The 19115-nt window shown below is 39.7% G+C and overlaps 1 protein-coding gene across 1 annotated transcript in view; it reads right to left on the reverse strand.

Moving 5' to 3' along the window:
- Window positions 1-19115, reverse strand: part of cntn2 (contactin 2) — a 344973-nt gene that overhangs the window by 158656 nt on the left and 167202 nt on the right. Inside the window, 1 exon segment of the mRNA XM_034167507.1 lies at window positions 17073-17223. Within this exon segment, the coding sequence (XP_034023398.1) occupies window positions 17073-17223 (151 nt within the window).

Consider the following 19115-nt stretch of genomic DNA (forward strand, 5'->3'; position numbering starts at 1 on the left):
GTAACTATATAAACAAAAGTTCAGATATAATATGTTACAGGTTTTATCTAAAATTTATCCTAATTTTTAGGTTATAGTTAGCTAATATAGGTAGAAAAAATTCCATCTTCTACATGCTTTTTAATGGGAACCCCAAACTTAGATATTATTTCTTAATACATATTAAAAAATCTTTTGAACTGAAGAACCAATTTGTTATACAGAAACCCTTGTTTAACTAATCTACTAGTAAACTTATGGTGTCTAGTGGAAAAACTTTGGTAATTATCACCGATGCGACCAATTCTGACTAATTGAGAGGTGTAAACACCGTATGTAGGTTTACTCGGTACGTTACTACTCATAGTAAGTCCCTTCGGCTGCTCCCTTGTTTTTGCACTCGGGGTCGCCACAGCAAATCCAAGGTGGATCTATCTGCATGTTGAATTGACACAGGTTTTACACAACTCCACATTACATGGAGAAATGTGGCAGGGGTGGGATTTGAACCCAGAACCTTCTGCACTGAAACCAAGCGCATTAACCACTTAGCCACCACCCCTGCAAGTACCTGCAAGTATGGTATGTTACTACTCATATAAGGAAATTTTACAATATGAAAGTTAAAATCATCCCGTTGTCGAAAACGGCTGTTCTAAACTGTCTATCTATAATGCTCAACTCAACATGTCTAGAATTATCTACTGTAGGTATGTCGACATGTCTCTGTCTGTGATTCCGCCAGGTCTCTGTGACATTATCCCAGTGGTTTTTTTTTGTTGGTTTTTTTTTTTGGCTATTTGCATTTGCTTTTTTTGTGTGTGTGTGTTGTTCATTTAGTGTTTTCTATTCTGCAGTGTTTTCTTATTTTAGTTATTTGCATTTGTTGTTTTGTTCATTTAGTGTTTTAAACTCTCCAGTGATTTCTTATTTTAGTTATTTGCATTTGTTGTTTTGGCCATTTAGTGAATTTTGAATTGAACTGAATTTATTAGGCACAAATATGCTGAACAAAAATACCTCGTACACAAACAAACAAAACTCACAGACAAAGCAGTTAAAAGAAGAGAAAAAAAGAAAACAATGTACATAGTGCCCAAAAGGCATAGGCAGAAATAACGCTTATCATGCCTACACCCCTCTGTACAGTCAAATTAATCCATGCTAAGTGCCCGATCATGAACAAACATTTCCAAACAAAATATGAAGTCACATATTTCCCAAACAGCTCCTATTACGTGCTCGTTACCACCAGACATTTTCAGTAGTAAGGATTCAAGTGTAGCAGATTCTTCATACAACACACAAACTCAACCTGTTTCATCAGACACATATCCAGAGAACACCATATCTTTATATAAATATTTGAACCGGTTAATATTTGGACATTGTTTGAGTTCTTCAGGTAGATTATTCCATTTTTGGGGGCCACAAATGGAGACACAGAAGCATTTCCTGGTGGTCTGAGCACCCATCATTTTAAAATGATACAAGCCCCTTAAATTATATATTCCTTCTCTTTGCGTAAAAAAAATAATAAAAAATCTTGAATTCTAAATGGCAATTGCTTTTTATTCACTTTGTACATCAATTGAATAGTCTTGAACATTATCATATCATAGAGTTTTAATATTTTCGATTTAATGAACAATGGGTTGGTATGATCATGATACCCTGCATTGTGGATTGTTCTAAATGCTCTTTTTTGAAGGATGAATAATGGTTGCACTGTTTTATAGTTATTGCACCATACTTCTGCACAATAAGTCAGTTAAGGTGCAATAAATGCTCAATACAGAGTATGTAGTGATTTGTCATCAAGAATGTGCTTAGCCTAATTTAAAACTGCAATACCTTTTGATACTTTCTTTTGAATATGTTGAATATTAGCTTTCCAGTTGATTCTTTCATCAATAATCACAACTAACAACTTATTCTCTTTGACACTTTCTATGTTTACCCCTTCTATATTTAACTGTATTTATGCATCTTTTTTATGATTTCCAAATAACATTATTTTATTTTTAGACCAGTTTAATGACAGTTTGTTAATATCAAACCAACTCTTCAACTTTATCATTTCTGTTTCTAAATCAGATGATAATTGTTGCAAATTATCTCCTGAACACAACAGGTTTGTGTCATCTGCAAAGAGAACTGGTCTGAACACATCCAAAACTCTACATAAATCATTAATGTAGAAAATAAATAACTTTGGTCCCAACACAGAACCCTGGGGAACCCCACAAACAATGTCCATATACAAAGAAAAGCAGTCCCTCAGTTTAACAAACTGCTTCAACTTTTCTAAATAGCTTTTTATCCAATTCAGAGCCACTCCTCTGATTCCATACAGTTCCATCTTTTGAAATAATATGTTGTGATTGATTGTGTAAAAAGCCTTTCTTAGGTTTTGCCACTTTCATACCAATTGGGACAATTCCAGTTTGAAATTATTTATTAAATATATATGTTAATGGTTTGGTGATTTCAGTAATTATTTGCTTTACTAAGGATATATGTACATCATTATGTTCAGTTGACTTTTAATGACAATTAATTGGTGATTTCCCCATGGGTTGTGTGAATGTCAGCTGCCAAATCTGGCCCAACATTAGCAAAAAAAATAATTGAAACTATTCACTACTTGGTTCATGTCATATTCATCTTTGTTATTACAAGTAAAGTATGTTGGGTAGTTCTTTGATTTGGATTTATTTGCTATAATACTATTCAATATTTTCCATGTTTCCTTCATGTTGTTTTTATTATTATTTAGTATTTTTCCAAAGTATGATTTTTTACAATTCTGCATAATAGTTAATTTATTTTTGTATTCCTTATATATAATCTCTGCCTCTCTTGATTTACTTTTAATTAATTCTCTGAATAGCATATTTTTCCCTCTTACAAGCCTTTTGAAGACCTTTTGTCATCCATGGGTTAGCTTTATATTTATTATTTGCACTGTACTGTATAATTGGACAATTTTTGTTGTATATATCGTGAAATATGTTTTCAAATTCAGAATATGCTAAATGAGCATCATGCTCTGTGTAAATGGACTTCCAATCCTGCAGAAGTAAATCATTTTTAAGGCAGTGATAGCTTCTTCTGATTGCCGGCGTTTACAATATTGTATTTTCTCATTACATTTTCTTTTTAAATTTAGACCAGTTACTATAAAAAATTGGTAAGTGTTCACTAATATCATTGATCAGTAAGCCACTTAATGTTTTGGTGTCGATATCATTAGTAAATCTATTATCAGTAAGTGTAGCTGAATGTAAAGTTATTCTTGAAGGCCTAGTAATTTTGGATATAAATTTAAGCTATACATGGTATTAATGAAATCCTCTGTCACTTTATGCTGATATGGATTTAAGAGATCAATATTTACATCTCCACAGACAAATACTCGTTTATTACCCATCTGTGAAAAATACTTCTCTATCCAGATTTGAAATTCTTCAATGTTAGAGCCCGGAGCTCTGTATATACAGCTAATAATTATATTTTTACCTTTTCCAATCATATTTCGATTGTGATACATTCCAAAAGATTTTCCACAGCCATTGTCATTTGATCTTTAGTTTTGTATTTAAGCCTTTTATCAACATACAAAGCCACTCCTCCTCCTCTATTTTGTCTATTCAAATAATTGAATTCATAACACTCCAATTCATAATTTGTATTGTCAATGTCTGCAAGCCAAGTTTCCGTTATGGCAATTATACTAAAAAGTTGACAAAATTGTTTTAAATAGTCTTTAACAATCCCAAACTTTTTGTACAGACTCCTACTGTTAAAGCAGATTATTGATCATTTCCCATCACTTGCGATGCAGTTGTTGTATTGTTCATCTGTATAATACTGACAGTTACTTATTATTATACTTGTTATTTATAAAAGAATATAAATGATTGTCCTGATCTATCTCATATTCCAGATCTTGTATGTGATGCTCAGTGTACTGAAAAGGCTGTAATTCCTGCACAGAGGTAAATTCAAGAGAATCAGCTGTCATCATAACTTAAAAAACAAAAACTCACAAACCAAAAAAACAGTCAACTTAGATCTTGCTACATGATGTAAACACTTTGCATGCTATGGAAATCTTTACCCATACTTGATTATACTCAAATTCCTTTGACCACACATGCATAACCATGAATAAACAAATAAACAAATACCCATCACATAAATCTTTCCAAGTCCGAAAGCTCCCTGACCATTATGATTTTAGCATTTCCAGAGGTCCATTTAACTTAATTATCACTTGACAATTCCTCGTCCAAGTCGCTTGCATTTTCTGTTGTTTCCAGAGGATTCTTGCTTCTCTTGCTATATCACCATTTTTTTTTTTTTTTGTCAAATATTCGTTGACATACACGTCGGTTCCTCTCAGCTTTTTAGACCGTTGCAACAAATCATTCTTAATTTTTCTGTTCACAAACCGGATGATGGCTGGTTTGGACTTCTTGTCTTTCCATGATAGTGAATGACAGTCTGCAATGTCACTGTTGTTAATGTGGATGTTATTTGAAGACAAGAAGTTGATGATCTGCTGCTCCAAGTGTTATCTACTCTCCAGTGTTTTCTTATTTTAGTTATTTGCATTTGTTGTTTTGTTCATTTAGTGTTTTCTACTCTCCAGTGTTTTCTTATTTTAGTTATTTGCATTTGTTGTTTTGTTCATTTAGTGTTTTCTACTCTCCAGTGTTTTCTTATTTTAGTTATTTGCATTTGTTGTTTTGTTCATTTAGTGTTTTCTACTCTCAAGTGTTTTCTTTGGTTATTTGCATTTGTTGCATTGTTCATTTAGTGTTTTCTACTCTGCAGTGTTTTCTTATTTTAGTTATTTGCATTTGTTGTGTTGTTCATTTAGTGTTTTCTACTCTCCAGTGTTTTCTTATTTTAGTTATTTGCATTTGTTGTTTTGTTCATTTAGTGTTTTCACTCTCCAGTGTTTTCTTTGGTTATTTGCAAGACATAACCACTTAAAACAAATATAACGATTCACAGGCACATACAACATTTAGTTAGGTAATTGCTCTAAGTCTGAAAAGTAAGAAAGAAAGCACTGCCATTTTTGAAAAAAATTTCTCAGTACATCCCCTCATTGTGTATTTAATTTTCTCAAGTTTCAGCAAAAACATCATGTCCTTAAGCCACTGGGAAACAAAAGGATATTTAGTAGATTTCCAGTGTAACAATAAAGAGCGTCTAGCAACCAGGGATGTAAACACTATAATATCTATTTGTACATAATTCAACGAGAATGAGGAGTCAGGAATCCCAAATATGGCAATCAGTGGACAAGTTTGTAAATTCACGTTAAGAACAGCCGACATAACCATGAAATAACAAGACCAAAAAACATTTAGGCCAGGGCAATTAAAAACATGTGACTAAGGTGGCAAGGAGAGTTCTGACACTTATCACGTTTGTCTTCTACGTCGGGATAGATTTCACTGAGCCTCGACTTAGAAAAATGAACACTATGCAAAGCTTTGAATTGAATAAGACCAAGACGAACGAGCACAGGAGGTTGTTGACCGTATTCTATCAGTTGCATCTTTCCAAAAATCTTCACTCAATTGTATTCCTAATTCAGTTTCCCATGCATTTTTATTCTTGGTATTTGACTGACTACGTAATGTCAGAAGGGAATTGTATACTTTCGAAATCAGTCCTCTCTGATTAGGATCATGAATAAGTAAGTCTTCCCAAGGTAATTCAGAAGGCATTGAAGGAAAATCAGAAAAGCATTTGGAAACAAAATTGCAAATCTGAAAATAGCGAAACAAATGGGTACCAGGGACATTATACTTAGAGGACAGATTAGTGAAACTATCAAAAACGCCATTTGTATACAAATCCTTAAGATGTTTAACACCCCTATCATGCCAAACTGAGAACAGCGAGTCTGAAAGAGATGGAAGAAATAAGTGGTTGTTAGTTAGAGGACTCATAGAAGAGGCAGCTAAAAACTTGAACTGCCGTCTAAACTGATACCAAGCCTGAAGAGTATTAAGAACCACCGGATTATCAGTGTAAAGAGAAAGTTTCATAGGTAGAGAAGAATAAAGCAAAGCAGGTATAGAGGACCCTCTACAAGCCAATAATTCTAATTTGCACCAAGGGGAGCTGGGAGATTCCAGCCAGCAACAAAGCTTTTGAATGTGAGCAGCCCAGTAGTAGAACTGAAAATTGGGTAGTGAAAGTCCACCATTGAATCTGCACTCCTGCAAAAAATGATTTACGAATCCTAGGTGGCTTCCCGTCCCACAGAAACACACTTATTGTCTTGTCTAATGAGTCAAAAAATGTTGCCAATTAATGCTAGCGGGAGGCTATGCCACCTTTGAATGTCAGAGTTAATCTTCGAAAGAAGGGGGGTAAAATTAGTTGCAAAAAGATCAGATAGAGTGCGTGTCACATTTATGCCAAGATACTTGAACCCCGAGAGACTAAGTTTAAAAGGTAAGTCGGATTGTTGTAGATTACATGCCACCGTATTTACAGGAAAACACTCACTTTTCTCCAAATTTAGTTTGCAGCCTGAGAAGGAGTTATAATTTTCTAGAATACTCAAAACAGTGGGAAGAGAAGAAGCAGGATCGGTCACATATAATAACAAATCATCTGCATATAACGACATTTTGTTTTCGATCCCGCTTCTTGTGATCCCCCTGAATAAGGAGGAAGACCGTAATGTAATGGACAAAGGCTCAATAACAATAGCGAAGAGCATAGGTGAGAGCGGACATCCTTGTCGAGTCCCACGACCAAGAGCAAAGTAATCAGAGAAAGTATCATTAGTATGAATAGAGGCCTTAGGAGAAGAATAAAGGAGGCAAATCCAGGAAATAAATTTATCTCCAGATCCGAATCTCTTCAAAACTGCAAATAAGTACTCCCGCTCCACCCTGTCGAATGCTTTTTCAGCATCAAGAGAACCTACAATTTCTGGAAGATGGGTCGAATGTATAGAATAAATCATATTGAAAAGAGTGCGAGTGTTGAAAGACAATTGACGTCCCTTTATAAAACCATTTTGCTCCTCAGAAATGATTGAGGGAAGAACCTTTTCTAAACGAGAGGCTAACACTTTCGCTAACACCTTAACATCGACATTAAGTAGTGACAGAGGCCTATAAAACCCACATAAAGTTGGGTCTTTGTCTTTCTTATGGAGAAGAGCTACGGTTGCTTGAGTCAATCAATCAATCAATCAATCAATTTTCAATGTTGGTGGTAAAAAACCCTGTTCTAGAGATTCATTAATCAAATCAAATCAAATCAATTTTATTTATATAGTGCCAAATCACAACAAACAGTTGCCCCAAGGCGCTTTATATTGCAAGGCAAGGCCATACAATAATTATGGAAAAACCCCAACGGTCAAAACGACCCCCTGTGAGCAAGCACTTGGCAAGAGTGGGAAGGAAAAACTCCCTTTTAACAGGAAGAAACCTCCAGCAGAACCAGGCTCAGGGAGGGGCAGTCTTCTGCTGGGACTGGTTGGGGCTGAGGGAGAGAACCAGGAAAAAGACATGCTGTGGAGGGGAGCAGAGATCGATCACTAATGATTAAATGCAGAGTGGTGCATACAGAGCAAAAAGAGAAAGAAACACTCAGTGCATCATGGGAACCCCCCAGCAGTCTAAGTCTATAGCAGCATAACTAAGGGATGGTTCAGGGTCACCTGATCCAGCCCTAACTATAAGCTTTAGCAAAAAGGAAAGTTTTAAGCCTAATCTTAAAAGTAGAGAGGGTGTCTGTCTCCCTGATCTGAATTGGGAGCTGGTTCCACAGGAGAGGAGCCTGAAAGCTGAAGGCTCTGCCTCCCATTCTACTCTTACAAACCCTAGGAACTACAAGTAAGCCCGCAGTCTGAGAGCGAAGTGCTCTATTGGGGTGATATGGTACTATGAGGTCCCTAAGATAAGATGGGACCTGATTATTCAAAACCTTATAAGTAAGAAGAAGAATTTTAAATTCTATTCTAGAATTAACAGGAAGCCAATGAAGAGAGGCCAATATGGGTGAGATATGCTCTCTCCTTCCAGTCCCTGTCAGTACTCTAGCTGCAGCATTTTGAATTAACTGAAGGCTTTTCAGGGAACTTTTAGGACAACCTGATAATAATGAATTACAATAGTCCAGCCTAGAGGAAATAAATGCATGAATTAGTTTTTCAGCATCACTCTGAGACAAGACCTTTCTAATTTTAGAGATATTACGCAAATGCAAAAAAGCAGTCCTACATATTTGTTTAATATGTGCATTGAATGACATATCCTGATCAAAAATGACTCCAAGATTTCTCACAGTATTACTAGACGTCAGGGTAATGCCATCCAGAGTAAGGATCTGGTTAGACACCATGTTTCTAAGATTTGTGGGGCCAAGTACAATAACTTCAGTTTTATCTGAGTTTAAAAGCAGGAAATTAGAGGTCATCCATGTCTTTATGTCTGTAAGACAATCCTGTAGTTTAGCTAATTGGTGTGTGTCCTCTGGCTTCATGGATAGATAAAGCTGGGTATCATCTGCGTAACAATGAATATTTAAGCAATGCCGTCTAATAATACTGCCTAAGGGAAACATGTATAAAGTGAATAAAATTGGTCCTAGCACAGAACCTTGTGGAACTCCATAATTAACCTTAGTCTGTGAAGAAGATTCCTCATTTACATGAACAAATTGTAATCTATTAGATAAATATGATTCAAACCACCACAGCGCAGTGCCTTTAATACCTATGGCATGCTCTAATCTCTGTAATAAAATTTTATGGTCAACAGTATCAAAAGCAGCACTGAGGTCTAACAGAACAAGCACAAAAATGAGTCCACAGTCTGAGGCCATAAGAAGATCATTTGTAACCTTCACTAATGCTGTTTCTGTACTATGATGAATTCTAAAACCTGACTGAAACTCTTCAAATAGACCATTCCTCTGCAGATGATCAGTTAGCTGTTTTACAACTACCCTTTCAAGAATTTTTGAGAGAAAAGGAAGGTTGGAGATTGGCCTATAATTAGCTAAGATAGCTGGGTCAAGTGATGGCTTTTTAAGTAATGGTTTAATTACTGCCACCTTAAAAGCCTGTGGTACATAGCCAACTAATAAAGATAGATTGATCATATTTAAGATCGAAGCATTAATTAATGGTAGGGCTTCCTTGAGCAGCCTGGTAGGAATGGGGTCTAATAGACATGTTGAAGGTTTGGAGGAAGTAACTAATGAAAATAACTCAGACAGAACAATCGGAGAGAAAGAGTCTAACCAAATACCGGCATCACTGAAAGCAGCCAAAGATAACGATACGTCTTTGGGATGGTTATGAGTAATTTTTTCTCTAATAGTTAAAATTTTATTAGCAAAGAAAGTCATGAAGTCATTACTAGTTAAAGTTAAAGGAATACTCGGCTCAATAGAGCTCTGACTCTTTGTCAGCCTGGCTACAGTGCTGAAAAGAAACCTGGGGTTGTTCTTATTTTCTTCAATTAGTGATGAGTAGTAAGATGTCCTAGCATTACGGAGGGCTTTTTTATAGAGCAACAGACTCTTTTTCCAGGCTAAGTGAAGATCTTCTAAATTAGTGAGACGCCATTTCCTCTCCAACTTACGGGTTATCTGCTTTAAGCTGCGAGTTTGTGAGTTATACCACGGAGTCTGGCACTTCTGATTTAAGGCTCTCTTTTTCAGAGGAGCTACAGCATCCAAAGTTGTCTTCAATGAGGATGTAAAACTATTGACGAGATACTCTATCTCACTTACAGAGTTTAGGTAGCTACTCTGCCCTGTGTTGGTATATGGCATTAGAGAACATAAAGAAGGAATCATATCCTTAAACCTAGTTACAGCGCTTTCTGAGAGACTTCTAGTGTAATGAAACTTATTCCCCACTGCTGGGTAGAACAAGATCTAAGATATGATTAAAGTGGTGGGTGGACTCATTTACATTTTGAGCAAAGCCAATTGAGTCTAATAATAGATTAAATGCAGTGTTGAGGCTGTCATTCTCAGTATCTGTGTGGATGTTAAAATCGCCCACTATAATTATCTTATCTGAGCTAAGCACTACGTCAGATAAAAGGTCTGAAAATTCACAGAGAAACTCACAGTAACGACCAGGTGGACGATAGATAATAACAAATAAAACTGGTTTTTGGGACTTCCAATTTGGATGGACAAGACTAAGAGTCAAGCTTTCAAATGAATTAAAGCTCTGTCTGGGTTTTTGATTAATTAATAAGCTGGAATGGAAGATTGCTGCTAATCCTCCGCCCCGGCCCGTGCTACGAGCGTTCTGGCAGTTAGTGTGACTCGGGGTGTTGACTCATTTAAACTAACATATTCATCCTGCTGTAACCAGGTTTCTGTAAGGCAGAATAAATCAATATGTTGATCAATTATTATATCATTTACTAACAGGGACTTAGAAGAGAGAGATCTAATGTTTAATAGACCACATTTAACTGTTTAGTCTGTGGTGCAGTTGAAGGTGCTATATTATTTTTTCTTTTTGAATTTTTATGCTTAAATAGATTTTTACTGGTTGTTGGTGGTCTGGGAGCAGGCACCGTCTCTACGGGGATGGGGTAATGAGGGGATGGCAGGGGGAGAGAAGCTGCAGAGAGGTGTGTAAGACTACAACTCTGCTTCCTGGTCCCAACCATGGATAGTCACGGTTTGGAGGATTTAATAAAATTGGCCAGATTTCTAGAAATGAGAGCTGCTCCATCCAAAGTGGGATGGATGCCGTCTCTCCTAACAAGACCAGGTTTTCCCCAGAAGCTTTGCCAATTATCTATGAAGCCCACCTCATTTTTTGGACACCACTCCATGGCGCCATTAAACATAGCTAAAAGTAGTGGCACCAATTTTCCAATAAACGTTTTATAAAATTCAATGGGAAACCCATCAGGGCCGGGGGCTTTATTAGATTGCATGGCTTTAATTGACTTAGACACCTCAACAAGAGAGAGTGGAGAGTCCATGTTCCTTGCAGTATCAAAACCAATAACAGGAATTGCAAGGTTTTGGAGAAAACAATCCATATTGGTTCTGTCTGTAGGGAATTCAGATTTGTATAATGAGGAGTAAAATGATTTAATAATTGCATTAATTTCAGAAGGATCTGCAGTAATTGTTCCACTAGAGTTTTTAATGCAAGGTATCAGTTGGGAGGCAGCTTGACGACGTAGCTGGTGCGCCAGTAAATGACCAGCTTTGTCACCATGCGTGATACAAACCGACTATGTAGTAGCAAGCGTTCTGCCTCTTTGGACGAAATCAAATCAAATTCCACTTGTAAATCCACGTGCCGCTTAAGCAATTCCGGTGCAGGGTTCACTGCATATCTTTGATCAAGTTCACTAATGTCAGATGCTAAGTCAAGAAGCCTAGAGTTTAGTCTTTTCTTAGAAAGTGAAGAGTAATAAATAATTTGTCCTCTAAGATAAGATTTCAGTGTCTCCCATAACAATGAAGAAGAAGTAGAATCATTCTGATTAAACAAAAGGAATTCTTCTATTGAATTTGAAATAAAATCACAAAACTCTGTATCTGCCAAAAGACGAGAATTAAACCTCCAAGGAGGCGGGCTACGTCTATAAGAGGAAAACGGAATATCCAATAGTAATGGTGCATGGTCCGATATAACTATACCCAAGTAATCAGAAAAAACTACACAAGAATCAAGAGCCCTATCAATAAAAAAATAGTCAATCCTGGAATAGGAATTGTGCACCCGGGAGAAAAAAGAAAATTTCTTAGTAGAGGGGTTACGAGATCTCCACGGGTCAACATAACCATTTCCGGCCATAAAATTTGAAAATGTTAGTGACATAGCAGACTGCGTTAGGTTATGATGACTAGATCGATTCAGAGTCAGGTCAAAAACACAATTCATATCCCCTCCAAAGATAAGCGAGTAAGTATTCAGGAAGGGCAGGCTGCTTATCAATCTATTAGCAAATTCAGCACTGTCAAAATTTGGAGCATAAACATTTACCAACAGAACCTTTTTCTGCATCAAAGTGCCAGCAACTACCAAATAGCTACCATCCTTATCAGACATAACATTACTGGGAGAAAACTGAACCTTGTTACCAATCAAAATCGCAACTCCCTTGCCTTAGAATTAAATTTGAATGAAAAATTTGACCCACCCATGGACAGCGTAGCCTGTGATGATCATTAATTCGAAGATGGGTCTCTTGTAAGAACACTATATCAGGGTTTAAACGTTTCAAATGTGTAAAAACTTCAGATCACTTGACTGGGTTGCCCATGTCTCTGATATTCCAACTTCTAAATCTAAAAGCTGTGCCTGACCCTGCTATGCTGGGATCAGTAGTGGTATTAACCATTCAATTAAAAAAAGAATCACAAAAAACAATAACAAGGTGAGATGAAACTCCCTCTCGCAATGAAACCCCAATACAGAAAAGAAAAGAAAAAAAAAAAGAAAAACACCCAAAGTCCCCATAATAACACAGAACAATGGAGACAGCAGTGTACACAGGAAAAAAGGTTGCCCACGATAGTGAAAACAACACATAGGCGATGCAGTAAAAAAAAATAAAAAAGTGAAAGACTCCTGCCAGCTTAAAATCTAGTCAACAACACGCACTGTATATATTTTACAACAAAAAGTTACTAAAGTCACAAATATTCCTCTCTAGGGTAAACACCCAATCATAAAAACACAAATATATTTATATTAATAACTTACAACACATTGAAAAACTGATTATATTACAAATTAGAGTAACAATGACCCAGTCATTATTAGTTCAAAATAGTCCAACAGTAAAATATTGCGAACAAAAGATGTACAAATACAATTGTAGCTCACCCCTGGACCAAAGTTTGGATGTATTCTTTGGCTTCCTCTGCCGATGTAAAGTTCTTTTCAACCCCCTTGAAAGTAATGCGAAGATGCGCTGGATAAATCAGACCGTATCGAGCACCATCAATGTTGCGAAGTTGCTGTCTCACCTCATTGAATGCAGCTCGAGCCCGGGCTACCTTGACGGTATGATCCGGAAAAACAGAGAGCGTCATGCCCCTGAATTTAATCTCACGGCGCTCTCTTGCACGGCGCAAAATGTCAATACAGTCGCTGTGGTAATGAAGCCTGCACACAATAGCTCGTGGACGTTCGTCAGGCTTGGGCTTTGGTTGGAGGGTAGGATGTGAACGATCCAGAAGCGGCTCCTTTTCCAAAGCGAAAGCTTCCTTCAGCAAGGCTGCCACCGCAGCAGTATCGCAGGTGCCATCGCCCTCGGGAACTCCCACAATCCGGATTTCGTTACGACGTGATCTAGATTCCAAATCTTCACACTTATTTTCAAGCTTGACAACAGTAGCAGTCAGGCTATCAATGGTTGCTTTCATCATAACAATGTTATCAGAACATTCAGTTAGTGAGTTCTCCATCTCTCCCACGGTAGAGAAGCTTGAATCTTCGACTGGACTGGGTTGCTTGACGTGAGGACGTTTCACTTCAAATCACAGAAGCTTCCTCAGCTACAATTCTTGCTCTGGTAGTCTGACTTCTGTCTTGACTCTTGTAGAGAAGAATAAACCAGAAGCCAACAAAAGCTGGAGTTTTTTAACCTAACCAGACCCCACCTACCGAGAGGCTGACTGCTATAGGCTAGTGACTAAACAATAGCTCTAATTAGCACCTATTGTGCTCTAGTTAGCACTCTCCTAATGACAGGACGGAAGCCTCCCCTGATGGCTCCCTTGATGACTCTCTCCTGATGACGTGAATGACTCATTACCATGAACAAAAGACTGAAACTGCTTTGACCTGAGTACCACATTGTAAACAGGGGACAAAGCGTGTCTGAGACCCGCTCCGCGGTTAGGCTGGGTTTTCAACTGTTTTACAAAGAATGCTTCCTTGACACCTCTCTCAAACCATTTCTTCTCTCTGGCTAAGATTTTAACTTCCTTGTCCTCAAACGTGTGGTTAGTGTCTTTCAGGTGGAGATGAACTGCAGACTGAGGTCTGAGGTTAATTGCATTTGTTGTGTTGTTCATTTCGTGTTTTCTACTCTTCTAGCGTTTTCTTATTTTAATTATTTGCATTTGTTGTTTTGTTCATTTAGTGTTTTCTACTCTGCAGCATTTTCTTATTTTAGTTATTTGCATTTGTTGTTTTGTTCATTTAGTGTTTTCTATTCTGCAGTGTTTTCTTATTTTAGTTATTTGCATTTGTTGTTTTGTTCATTTAGTGTTTTCTATTCTGCAGTGTTTTCTTATTTTAGTTATTTGCATTTGTTGTTTGTTCATTTAGTGTTTTCTACTCTTCTAGCGTTTTCTTATTTTAGTTATTTGCATTTGTTGTTTTGTTCATTTAGTGTTTTCTATTCTGCAGTGTTTTCTTATTTTAGTTATTTGCATTTGTTGTTCATTTAGTGTTTTCTATTCTGCAGTGTTTTCTTATTGTAGTTATTTGCTTTTGTTGTTCATTTAGTGTTTTCTACTCTGCAGTGTTTTATTATTTTAGTTATTTGCATTTATTGTTTTGTTCATTTACTGTTTTGTGCTCTCCATCCATCCATCCATCCATCCATTTTCTTCCGCTTATCCTAGGTCGGGTCACGGGGGCAGCAGCTCAAGCAAAGTCGCCCAGACCTCCCGATCCACACACACCTCCCCCAGCTTCTCCGGGGGAACCCCAAGGCATTCCCAAGCCAGCTGAGAGACGTAGTCCCTCCAGCGTGATCTGGGTCTTCCCCGGGGCCTCCTCCCGATTGGACGTGCCCGGAACACCTCTCCAGCGAGGCGCCCAGGGGGCATCCGGAAAAGATGGACCCCGGACACTGTACTCCCGGATTACCCCCCACAGGGCGCCTCGAGGGACACGGTCAAACGCCTTCTCCAGATCCACAAAGCACATGTGGACTGGTTGGGCGAACTCCCATGAACCCTTGAGCACCCGATGGAGGGTGTAGAGCTGGTCTAGTGTGCCGCGACCACGACGAAAACCACACTGCTCCTTCTGAATCCGAGGTTCGACTATCGGTCGAATTCTCCTCTCCAGCACCCTGGAATAGAGCTTACCAGGGAGGCTGAGGAGTGTGATCCCCCTGTAGTTGGAACACACCCTCCGGTCCCCCTTCTTAAACAGAGGGACCACCACCCCAGTCTGCCAATCCAGGGGTACTGTCCCCGACCGCCACGCGATGTTGCAGAGATGTGTCAACCAGGACAGTCCCACAATATCCAGAGACTTAAGGTACTCAGGATGGATTTTGTCCACCCCAGGAGCCTTGCTACCAAGGAGCTTTCTGACCACCTCAGTGACTTCGGCCTGGGTGATGGACGAGTCCGCCTCTGAGTCCCCAGTCTCTGCTTCCTCTTCAGAAGACGTGACAATGGGACTGAGGAGATCCTCAAAGTATTCCTTCAACCGCCCAACAACATCCCCAGTCAGGGTCAACAGCTCCCCACCCGCACTATAGACAGTGTTGGTGGAGAGCTGCTTCCGCCTCCTGAGGCGTAGGACGGTTTTGCCAGAATTTTCTTCGAGGCTGACCGATAATCCTCCTCCATGGCCTCTCCGAACTCCTCCCAGACCCGAGTTTTGCCTCTGGCGACCGCACAGGCTGCAGCACGCTTGGCCTGCCGGTACCTGTCAGCTGCCTCCGGGGTCCCACCTACCAACAAAGACAAGTAGGACTCCTTCTTCAGCTTGACGGCATCCCTTACTTCTGGCGTCCACCACCGGGTTTCGGGGACTGCTGCCGCGACAGGCACCAGAGACCTTGCGACCACAGCTGCAGGCGGCCGCATAGACAACTGGATGGGAGAGCATGGTCCACTCGGACCTCATTGTCTCCAACCTTCCCCGGGATCTGAGAGAAGACCTCGCTGACAGAGGGTTCCGCCAGCCATTCCCAGCAGACCCTCACGATATGTTTGGGCCTGCCACGTCTGACCGGCTTCCCCCCCCCCCCAGCGGATCCAACTCACCACCAGGTGGTGATCGGTCGACAGCTCAGCCCCTCTCTTTACCCCAGTGTCCGAGACACGTGGCTGAAGGTCAGATGATATGATCTCCTCTCTTCTTCTCTGCAGCGTATTTCTGATTTAGTTATTTACATTTGTTGTTTTGTTCATTAGTGTTTTTCACTTTCCAGTGTTTGTATCTTGTTTATATGCATTTGTTGTTGTCTCTGTTTAAGTTTTAGTTTGATTCTTGCATTGCTGTTTCGTCATTTAGTGGATTGGTCCAAGAAGCTCTTCACATTCTCCTGTTTTTCTTATTTTGGTTCTTGCATTGCTGTTTGGCTCATTCAGTGTCTCTTTTTAAGAAGATCAGTCATGTTATTTGCTTTTTATATTTAGTATCTTTGTCTTGTTTATGCTCAGCCCTGCTGTGGAATTCCGTTGTATTTGCTGCCTCCTTGTGTTTCTTTTTGTTCGTACTTGTTCCTGTTTTAATTATTTCCAGAGTGTGTCATTCGTTGGAGTATTTAAGTCATTCTGTTTGGTTCATGGTTGGGGTTTTGTTTTTTGTTTGTTCCTGTGTCTGTTCGTGGTTTGTTGTGAGTATTCCACTTTTGCTGACTGCACTCTTTCTGTCTTGGCTTTTGATTTTCTACTCACCGAGTTTGGGTTTTAGAATGTAGTTTTGTTTGTGCCTTCCCCCTCTTTTCAGTTCCTCGTTAATTCACTCTGAGTGGGTTACAGTGTATTTTTGTTGCAGCTGTTTTAGCACTTGTGGAAAAATAAATTCTTGTATTTTTGAAACAATCTTTGAATTCTTACTGACCTGAATTCCGGGGCTCTACTCTTTTGACTGGTAGTCCAGACCATAACAGTGTCAGTTCTTTTAGAGCCAGTTTGAGCTTCTTTAGATCGACTTTGTGCTCCTTCTTAGATCTAGTTTGATCTATTATAGAGTGGTTTGAGCTCCTTTAGATCTACTTTGTGCTCCTTTAGATCTAGTTTGATCTCTTATAGAGCTGGTTTGAGCTCCTTTAGATCTAGTTTGTGCTCTTTTAGATCTAGTTTTAGCTCCTTTTATATTTTGATGGCTTTGATGGAATCACCTGCTGTTGTTAGTGAGGAGCTCCGTTCCACGGCTCCAGAAGAGAACGGGTTTTGGAGCAGCTCGTGGGCGACACTCAATCTTCACCTGACCCCCTCTGGCTGCTGGGATCAGTTTCCGCACAGGATTAAGCCTGAAGTCTGGAGACTGAACTGGAATAAAAGAGGAACAAAGACAACAGACAGGACAAATGAAAAAAAGCTGCTGGATGTTTGTTTAGGATTACATTGGATTCATGTGTTTCCCCATTTAGGGACTTAACCCTGAGAGCCCTGAGGGCATTTCTTGAATTTATCATAACTTGAAAAAGCTATCATTTTAAAGTATTTTCTTTTAGTATAATGCCTTGTGTGCTGCAAATCAAATGTTCAGAACAATCTCAGCTCTTTGAATATGAGGCATATATGTGTCTCCACACTGTTTAAAATTATAATCTATTCATGGAAATGTGATGAAAGTTGACCTGGATGCAGCTGAACGTCATTCGGGCTCCGGTTGGTGAACCCTGATACCCCCGTCACACACAGCCGGAATCACGCAGAGTGGCGTCGGACTTGTGAATTTGCGCGCATCCAAAAAGTGTTGGATTTCAGTTCCAAAATGTTCTGACAGCCATCTGCGGAAGTCGACACGGTTGGTCAAATCGGCCGGCGGGCCCCAAGTGTGATGCACATGTTTCAAAACTCTCTGGGCACCGTTGAGATGACACACCTATCTGACAGCGGTCCACGTGTAATCTGACGACCATCTGACCGCAATTTACATATTCTGATGGCATCAAAACAGCATCTGAAATGATCTGATTGTGGTAGATTGTGCTCCGAGATCGATCGGTCACAGCAAAGCCTGCATGCTGTGCCACATTTGTCCACCTCCACTGGACCCCGGCCAGGGAGGGTGAAGGAAATGTTGTTATGTAATAACATGTGGCACTGTGTGCATGTCAGAGGCTCGGTGCAGCGCCCAGCAATGCAGCTGACCGGGATGTCGCCGCTGTAACGCAGCTATTATTACACATTCAGCTCCTGAGTCTGTAGCAGGTATGATGTGGAAATGTTTGCCAAGCACATGACGACATAAATAAACATGGAACTCACCTCCGGTACCTCGCGCTCCACAGCACAGCGCAGAAGTCCCTTTCACAGCAGCTGAGTTGTGTGCTGGCAACATTGATCAGCTGACAAATGCATAATCCCACCTCTGGTATGAATAAATTCCATGTGAAGCACTGTCCCCACAATGATATCCAACGCGAGTGTGTTAAAATGGGTATCAAGTAAAATGACAACAAAAAAGAGAAAAGAGAAAGTCCACTGGCTGCATCTGAAAGTTGTGCACATGTGGGAAGTTGACACACTGCCAGCACAGTTCAACAGCAGTTAGGAGTCCAGATGGACAAATAAAGTCTAGCAATGCAGGTATATACTGATCAAACACCTGAAGGGAGTTTTCACCGGACTAAGAGCAGGTGATCACTGACAGCTGTCAGCCTGTTTGTGCCTCTCTGGATGGACAGCTTGTGTGCTCATGTGCGATTATACAGCGTTTATGAACACATATACAGTACATGCAACTGAGTGAACATTTCGGCCACACAATCACACACTACTTTGCTCGCATGTTCTACACATTCAGGCACACACGGCTCGTTCAGCCATTGCGAACCCACACGCGTGCACCTGAGTGGACACACACTCATCACTCAGATCACCTGTTCTACACATGTACATGCGCTCACTCCATTATGTGAGACACACTGAGAGGTCAGTTTAGCACTGGGAACGTGCGGACGAGCGGAGATTTGACTGAGTGAGTGAGTGAGTGAGTGACAGCTCCAGTGTCGGTGTTGTCTGACTGCAGGTCTGTGGCAGGTGTGCACATGGCGGTCCAGATGCATTCGGACCACGGCTGACCACGCCTCTTTTCCTCCCGAATGCCTCAGATTATGGCAATATTTGCCGTGTTGGAATGGTTCCTGTACATTCTTGCTATGTGTGACGGGGGCTTGACTGTCACTGTCACTTCAATACATAAAAGAATTACA

The sequence above is a fragment of the Thalassophryne amazonica genome, chromosome 3, assembly GCF_902500255.1.
Source record: "Thalassophryne amazonica chromosome 3, fThaAma1.1, whole genome shotgun sequence".
Taxonomy (NCBI): Eukaryota; Metazoa; Chordata; class Actinopteri; order Batrachoidiformes; family Batrachoididae; genus Thalassophryne; species Thalassophryne amazonica.